This window comes from Candoia aspera, chromosome 4 (genome assembly GCF_035149785.1).
Source record: "Candoia aspera isolate rCanAsp1 chromosome 4, rCanAsp1.hap2, whole genome shotgun sequence".
NCBI lineage: Eukaryota > Metazoa > Chordata > Lepidosauria > Squamata > Boidae > Candoia > Candoia aspera.
In genome coordinates this window covers 112360345-112368950 of record NC_086156.1, presented here as the reverse complement: position 1 = coordinate 112368950, position 8606 = coordinate 112360345, and the positions used below count along the sequence as shown (strand labels likewise).

Genomic DNA, 8606 nt, shown 5'->3' with positions numbered 1-8606 from the left:
GTATGTGGATATTGTAGCAATCAAAGGAACAAAGATAAGGACAGAAAGCCCTCCAGCCTCCCTTTGGGCTTGTTTCAGGTTTGTTTTTAAGAATATATCATATATCTTGAGGCTGACACTAATCCTATGCTGAGTACTCACCCGGTGGGGGGGGGGGTATAAAAGAGGTAGGACCCCGAAACTTCGGGGCTCAGAATTTGAAGGTTGAGCTTGTCTGAACCTGTGCGCACATTAAACTCTTTTCCTGGATAAAGACCCGAGCGTCCTAGTCTTCATTTCTACAACAACACCACACCACACTCTTGCAGGCCTTGCAGCATCCTGAATTTATTACTACATTTCGACTGCTAGCAGAGGAAAATGATTTTATACGTATTTAAACTTTCAAATGCCTATATGTGTGTGCATGCGTTCATGTGTGTGTGTCTTTTTGGGTGTACATATATGTAGTACATCTATGGATAGAGGGAGAGAGGATATATAGACACAGAAACAAATGCACATAAAGACGGAGAGGGGAAGATCTGCGTCTCAAGAAAGAGTAAATGAGGGTTGAACTTCAAAACCAATAAAAGAATGAAGAGTTCTAATTACTGAATCAATTCTGTATTTCCTGATACTTTTTGAGAGCAGAACTTGAGAACAATTTCCCTTTGCTGTCTTTCAGGAGGATTAAAAAAAAAGAAAATAAACTATTCAATTTATATTCTGTACTGAGATTTGCCATTTTCTTCCTATCCAAAAGGAGAACAGATCCCAGAATGCCCAGGCCAAGATCGGCTCTTCCTTCCTCTTGGCACTCAGGCAGCTTTCTCAGCTCCCTCTCAAGTCTCCTGGGAAAATGCAGCCTTCTGGGGCTGAGCTGACTTGCAGAGCTGCTCTGAGGAAGGGAAGGTTTTTGCCAGGCTTCAGACTCACTTCCTCCCACTGTGTCTCCCGCACAGTAATAGACCGCCGAGTCCTCCAGTTTCAGGCTGTTCATTTGCAGATAGACTTGGCTTTTGGAATTGTCCCTGGAGATGGTGAAGCGTCCCTTGACTTTGTCCGAGTAGTAAGTAGTGGAACCAGTGCTTATCCCTGCCACCCATTCCAGTCCTTTCCCTGGAGCCTGTCGCACCCAGTGCATCCAGTAGCTGCTGAACGTGAATCCGGAGCCTTGGCAGGAGAGACGGAGGGACTCTCCAGGCCTTCTCACGTCCCCTCCGGACTCCACCAACTGGGCCTCTGACAGGACACCTAAAATAAAATTTGTTTTAATGAGCTCTCCTTTATGCCAGAATTAAAATGGAAAGAACCAGAATAGGAGGCAAACAATTACCTCTGAGGACTGCTAGGAAGGAAACCAAATTCAGCCACAGGATCATTTTTGCTCCCGTTAAAGAATAGAGGGGACTTGACAGGAAAGGATTCAGGAAAGGGCACAAACTTTGTGTTGGTGGGAGTAGCCTGAAAAGAGACACCCTGGGGCTCCTTTAAAGTGGAAATTGTGGCCTGATTTACATATCGCTCAGCATAAAAGAGCCCCTCGGGGCTTTGAGGTATAGATTTAGTTCAACACACCTTCCACACATGGGACATAGATGAAAGGGCAGCTTTACACTGGAATAATTGAAGCTCCTCACTTAATGTAAGGGTTTTGAGGTGACAGAAAGAAATAAGGGATAGAAATTTCCTCCAATAGCCATGCTACAGTCTGGAAATAATGAGGAAGGCACATCGGAGTTCAAAATGGTTGCTCCACAGTTGTTCCCTTGACCACGTTCTTTGGAAGAAACCAAAATTAAATCAATGCAGACCAAGCCATGAGGCCCAATTAATAGGCCACATATCAATTTTACATAAACTTTGAAGTCTGAAAGTTGGAATTAAAAAAAGTAAATATATTTGAAGCCTGTAGGTTGTTCCTGATTAGTTTGGTTTTTCACTTGGCATGGAATACATACTGTATATTGGGGGGGGGGGGGGTTGTTTCCCATTTTGTAGGGTCTTCTTATGTGTTATTAGCTGCCCAGAGTTGATTCATACAAATACTAATAAAAATGCCTCTCCTACAATTAGTCCATGGACTGACAAACACAAATAAATGACTTTGCATTTTGAAAACAATTCAGTTTGTTCTATATTTAGCAAAGCAAATCTGTTCTCAACTCAGATGTGGCTTCATGGTGAGAAATGTAATATCTTGGGATGTTAAATTTCTTTGAATTGCCTTCAGTGGTCTCTCAGGAAAATGAGAGTAAATGTAATGATGCCTCCGAAGTGAGACAAGGCCTGCAGACCCTTCCTTGGTTCCCCTCCCCCACCCCCACCCCCACCCCACACAAATGCAAAGCGATTCTGTGTGGCAACACTGCCCCCTGGTGGAAAACGTGAGGAGGGGAGGCATCTACTTAACTTTCCAAAGAGATTCTTGCATTAAGAAATGGTAATTAGGGCTCAAAAGAAATGAAAGAGCTCCAGGAAAGTTAATCTGCACTAGGGAGTAATCAAAAACCTCACTTTTGTTATATGACAGGAAATTCCTTTTGATGGGTAATTCTATGAGATACTGTATTTTCCTGAGGTCGTGTATTCTTATTTTTTCTCCTAAATATCATGAAATCGTGTGAAAACGAGTTGGGAAGCACCATCTCAGTCGTCTAGTACAAACCATCCCTGACTGGTGGGGAGCCAGACCCTCTCTGCAGACCTCCAACCAAAAGAGACTCTTCTAGCCAGATTGAAGCAGCTCCCCCTCGTTCTTCCCTCACTCCTTTTACTCCAGGCAGACCGGGTTGGAAGGGCTTATCATTGGTCAAAATCTGCTCTGTACCAGTTCTGTATTCTCTCTGAGAGGAGAATAATTCTTTACACCTCTTGTCCTTCTTCTACCATTCATTTGCAAAATATTTTGCTAAAGGTGAGACTTAGAGGAAAACATAATTTTATCCTCTTTTTATTTTTCTTTATTTCTTCAAACTGTATCCCACTTTTTTAACATAAACTCCATCTCTCCATTCACCGGACCCCTTTTGGCCATTTTGTATCGTTCAATTAAAGCAGAAGCTTTCACTGAATATACAGTCCTCAGGATAAAAGAGGCACTCAGTGCATTGACCATCCACCTTTCCTTGAAGGTATATTTCACTCAAGAGAGAGGGTAGAGGAGAGCAGAGGAGAGGAGAGGAGAATATTCCCTTAATTTACAAATGTCCTCAGAGAAAATACTCGCTCTCTCCATTCACATGTGTTATTTCTTTGAAACTGTTTTCATATTAGGGGCCAGTTCTTATAGGAGTCAGGACATTGGAGGAAATAAACAGAGTATTTTTTTTATATGTCAAATCATGTCACTAAGATTGGCTAGCACCAACCAAGAATTATTTAGTAGCTACTTCAGAGACAGAGTGGGAAGTCATAGGTGATTTCAAAAGAAAAAGTAGGAGGGATTTTTCTATAAATATGGAGTGTCAATGAAACTAGACATTTTATTCATTTATATTTCAGTTTTCATCAACACCCACCTCACTTGAAGAGCATCTGTGGACATTTTGCCAGAAAAGATCATATGATGTAGACTAAGCTATTGAGAATTATATTCATAGCACATTTGTTGAAGGTCCGCACGTCGCAGAGTCAAGAAATCTGTTTATAACCAACCTTTTTCCAAATAGCTGAGAAAGATAATAACTTTGCCTTCTCCCAATTGGAATGCAAGGAATGCATGAAAACTAAGGGACAATCTTCTATCATCCCTGAATTTATATATCATTTTGGATAAAGGAGATACACTATCCATAAAAATAATATGCATTTTTTTTATAGAATTTTGAGATTTTTGGCAAGTCCTTATAGGAGTCAAGAAAGGCATATTGAATTATTCGTACCTGGGATAAAGAGCAGGGCTACATTTGATTAAATATAATTCTAGGATTGCAACCTGGAAGTTGAGGGGCTGAATTTCCTTCATCACAGATCGAAAACAAGAAGGTGAGACCATAGGAGTTATTTTAATATTTATTTTCCATTTAATTTCCCTATAGAGCAAAGAGGCTGAGCAATTCCAATCTTCCCCCCACCCGGAAGTTAGTGGGGAGGATGGCAGGTCGAGGCATCCCTGGGTGGGGACGGGGTGGCAGCAGGAACTTCCAGGCAGCTACCAAAGGCAGGAAGAGAGTCCAAACTCAATGGATCCAGGAGGCCTCTGGGAGAGGGTCTCTGCAATTCCCAAATTTTGGTTTCTTGGTTCTACCCTGGCGGTGGGGAGCGAGTGTCAGGATTAATGGAATTTAGTATCTATTAATATAGAAGGGATGACAAATGAGCAACATATAGAAAAAAAATTAACTGAGGAGAGATGGCGGTATTCAGAGAACCAAATGGGAAATGAACTGAAATATTCATCAAGGAAGAAATGTAGGTAATGAGTCCCTATTTGTACTCTCAAGAAATTTTAACATTTTTATTAAAAAAAACAAAAAGCTTCCTAGTACATTCTCTTGCCCTAATATTTCCTTCTTTAACCTGTCATGGGTTCTTTTTAAACTATTCCCAATTTGATTTTCTCAGGCTCAAATGATCCCCCCAAAGCAGCAGAACATATGACAACTGGAGTTTTTATACTAATACTTCAGGGCCAGTTTCCTGCTCAGCAACAAGCCTGTCTCACCCAGCTCATCCAAGACTGCTGAAGGTGAACCCAGAGCCTTGGCAGGAGAGACGAAGGGACTCTCCAGGCCTCCTCATGTCCCCTCCAGACTCCACCAGTTGGGACTCTGACTGGAAACCTACAAAGAAACGTGTTTCGGTGAAACCTCCTGTTGACAAGAACAGCAAATTGAAGCAAATTCTTTAGAGAGGTCAGAATTACCTCTGAGGACTACTACTAAGGACACCAGGTTTAGCCACAGGATCATTTTTGCCCCTGCTAATGAACAAAGGGGAAATACAGGACAGGATTCAGGAAAGGGTGCAACCTTTGTGCTGGTGGGGGTAGCATGAAGGGGAAACCGTGGGGCTCCTTTAAAGGGGAAATGGTGTCCTGATTTACGTATCGCTCTGGATAAAAGAGCCCCTCGGGGCATTGGGGTTTGATTTCTTTACACACAGATTTCACATATGAATTTGAATGGATGGAAACATCTCCGAACAATTAAGCAAGACTTTTCTTATTGTTATTATCAGGGCATACCAAAAGGAGAGAACTAGAGAACTTTGTTGGGGAAAGCGTTTAAAGACGAGAAAAATAAAGCATGTGCTGAAAATAATTTAAACAGCCCTGTCAGAGACTGAACATGAAAAAAGGCCACCTCTGAGTCCAGGATCTTTGCTCCACAGTTCTTCCCTTGACCATGTTCTTTGAAGAAACCCAAAACAAAGGAATGTAGATCAAGCCATAAGGCACAATTTGGAAGGCAGAGTGGAATTGCCCTTACATGTCCAGGTTGCAAAATCATAATCAAAGAACTCACAGGCAAATTAGAAACAGCTGGACCCTGTGGAGTCTTTTTTGTTCTATTAGCTTGGTTTTCACTCAGCAGTTGGATGGATTTTTGATACTGGGGGTGGTGATGGTGGTGACTAGTTTTTTATGGTGATTTCATTGGTTTCTAGCTGCCAAGGTTGATTCTGCAAGATGGGCAGCCATAGCTATTGAAATAATAATAATGGCAACTCTCACATTAATATTAACCTGACCAAATACACTCTCCTTGTGAGTGAGAAACAGAAATCAATCACTGTTTTCCAAAGAATTCTGTTTGCTCCTTATTTAGCAGCGCCCATCTCTTGTCAACTCAGACATGGCCAGAGTGAACACTGCGGCTTCTCGAGATGTGGCTTTTCCTTGTGATTTTTCAGTGATCTCTTAGGAAAATAAGAGTAAATAAAATCTTGCCTCCAAAATGAGACAAAGTCTGCAGACAATTGCTTTATTCCTTTGCCCCACCCCCACCCCACACATGGGGAAAGCACATTCAGTGTGACAACACTGCCCCCTGCTGTAAAATGGGAGGAGGGGAGACATCTACTTAATTTTCCCAGGAGATTCTTGCATTAAACTATGAATTATGGCTAAGATGAAATGAAGGATCTCCAGGAGATCTAAACAGGTTTAGGGAGAAATCTGAACCTGATCTTCCATTATATTGTAGGAAATTCCTTTCAATGGGTTACTTTCTGCGGGATTGTATTTTCTGGAGATGGGGGGTTGTCTTCTCTTTTCTCTTAAATCTCATAAATTTATAGAAAGAATTGGTTAGGAAAAACCTTCTAGCTCATCTAATAGAAACCGTCCTTAAGAGGTGGCCATCCAGGTCCTGTCTGCAGACCAGCCACCAAAGGAGACTGCTCTGCCCGTGCTGAACAGAGGCTGCCCTGTCCCTCCCTCATCCCAGGTTCCCTCTAGGCACACAGGATGGCAGCGTTGATCATCTGTCAAAGTCTGGTCTGCACTAGTTTTGAGTTTTTATTGAGAGCAGAATAATCCTTATGGTCCCTGCTGTTGAGAAATTCTGTATAGCTGAGAAGCATGAAACAGTGAGGGAAGCAGGCATTTCATCCTTAATCTGTATGGAGCAGAGAGTGTTGCTTCGTAGAGAGGACCACAAATCATGGCTCCCTGGATAATGAAGTTAGAATGAACCCTCCATAAAAGTTTGTTTGAAACTGTAGGAGTTCTTCTTGGATAATTCCTTTTCCATGGCTTAAATTTTACATATTTGCTTGGATGGGCCCCTTTTAATTCAGGCAGATTTTGTGAGCCTCTTTCATATTTCACCAAGAGGTTGCTGCTATGTGGGCAAGAGAGAAGTCATGGAGAGGCTGAGCAATTTAGCCTGCTGGAGGAAAATGAACAAAGGACTCTTCATCGCAAATGTTTACTATAATTTCTATTTTATCCTCATGGAAGCTGCTGGAGAAGTAGGCAAGTTCAAAGGGACAACCACAGGTATTATTTCAGTGATCGTCAGATACGGTATTGTGTGCAAGGGCTCCCAATACCAGGTACCATTACCAGTCTGTTCTAATTGTAGAGGCAGAGGTTCCCTTCGTCTTCAGTTCAAGAAGAGAATATCTTGTCAGGCTTCCGATTTCCTCCAGCAATCCAGAGGTTTGGCCGGAGAGGTGGAAGGACTCTCCAGGTCTTGTCACATCCGCTCCAGACTCCACCAGTTGGGCCTCGGACTGAACTCCTAAAAAAAATAATGGTGTTTCAATAAACTCTCCTGTTTTAAGGAATTAAAATGCAAAGAAACTCTGTATAGAGGGAAGTGTTATATCTGACCACTGCTAGTAAATGCACCAAGTTTCGCTACAAGATCATTGCATATCCCTTGAATGAATGGAGGGAAATTGACAGGAAGGGATTCAGGAGAGGGCACAAACTTTGTGTTGGTGGGTGTAGCCTGGAATGGAAACCAGGGGGCTCCTTTAAAGAGGAAATTGAGCCTTGGTTTCATATTGCTTCTCTTAAAAGAGCCCTTCAGTGCATCCACATAAAGATTTCTTTGCACATACCTTTGACACATGAATTTGAATTAATGGAAATATCTCAGAGCAATCAAGCAAGACTTTTTATTATTATTATTATTACTATCTCGCTCGTCTAGTATAAACCATCCCTAACTGGTGGGGAGCCAGACCCCCTCTGCAGACCTCCAACCAAAAGAGTCTGTTCCAGCCAGATTAAAGCAGCTCCCCCACATTCTTCCCTCGCCCTTGTTTTACTCCAGGCAGAGCGGGTTGGAAGGGCATATTGTTGGTCAGAACCTTCTCTATACGAGTTTTGTATTCTGCCTGATAGGAGCATAACTCTGAACATCCCTTGTTCATCTTCTACCATTCATTCAGGGTGGATGACTCTGGTTTTACGAGATATGGGAGTTAGAGGAAAACATATTTTTATCCTCATTTTATTTTTCTTTATTTCTTCAAACTGTATCCCACTTTTTTACATAAATTCCATCTATACATTCACAGGAGCCCTTTTGGCCATTTTGTATGGTTCAGTTAAAGCAGAAGCAGTAAATGAGTATAGAGTCCTCAGGAAAAAAAGAGGCACTCAGTGCATTGACCTTCCACCTTTCCTTGAAGGTATATCCCACTGAGGAGAACAGGGGAGAGGAGAGGAGAGGAGAGGAGAGGAGAATTGTCCCTTAGTTTTCAAATGTCCTCAGAGAAAATACTCACTCTCTCCATTCACATGAGAGATTTCTTTGAAACTGTTTTCAGATTATGGGTGAGTTCTTATAGGAGTCAGGACATTAGAGGAAATAAAGCGAGTAAATTTTTTAATATGTCAAATCATGACACTAAGATTGGTAAGCACCCAACAAGAATTATTTAATGGCTTCTTAAGAGACAGAATGGGATGGCATAGGTGATTTCAAAAGAAAAAAAATATGTGGGATTTTTCTATAAATATGGAGTGTCAATGAAACTAGACATTTTATTCATTTATATTTCAGTTTTCATCATCATCCATCTCACTTGAAGAGCATCTCTGGGCATTTTACGATAAAAGTTCATATGATGTAGAGTAAGCTATTGAGAATGATAAGCATAGCACAATCGTTGAAGGTCCACACATCACAAAGTCAAGGAATCTGTTTATAACAAACCTTTTT

At 41.6% G+C, this 8606-nt stretch overlaps 1 gene segment (V, D, J or C); it reads right to left on the bottom strand.

Moving 5' to 3' along the window:
* Nucleotides 1-856: 856 nt before the first annotated feature.
* Nucleotides 857-4895, bottom strand: LOC134495869 (Ig heavy chain V region 914-like; the record flags this gene model as incomplete). The annotated part of the segment is given in 2 exon segments: nt 857-1236; nt 4850-4895. Coding segments are annotated over 2 exon segments (426 nt in total), but the record flags the coding sequence as incomplete, so codon positions are not given.
* Between the last annotated feature and the right edge of the window lie 3711 nt (nt 4896-8606).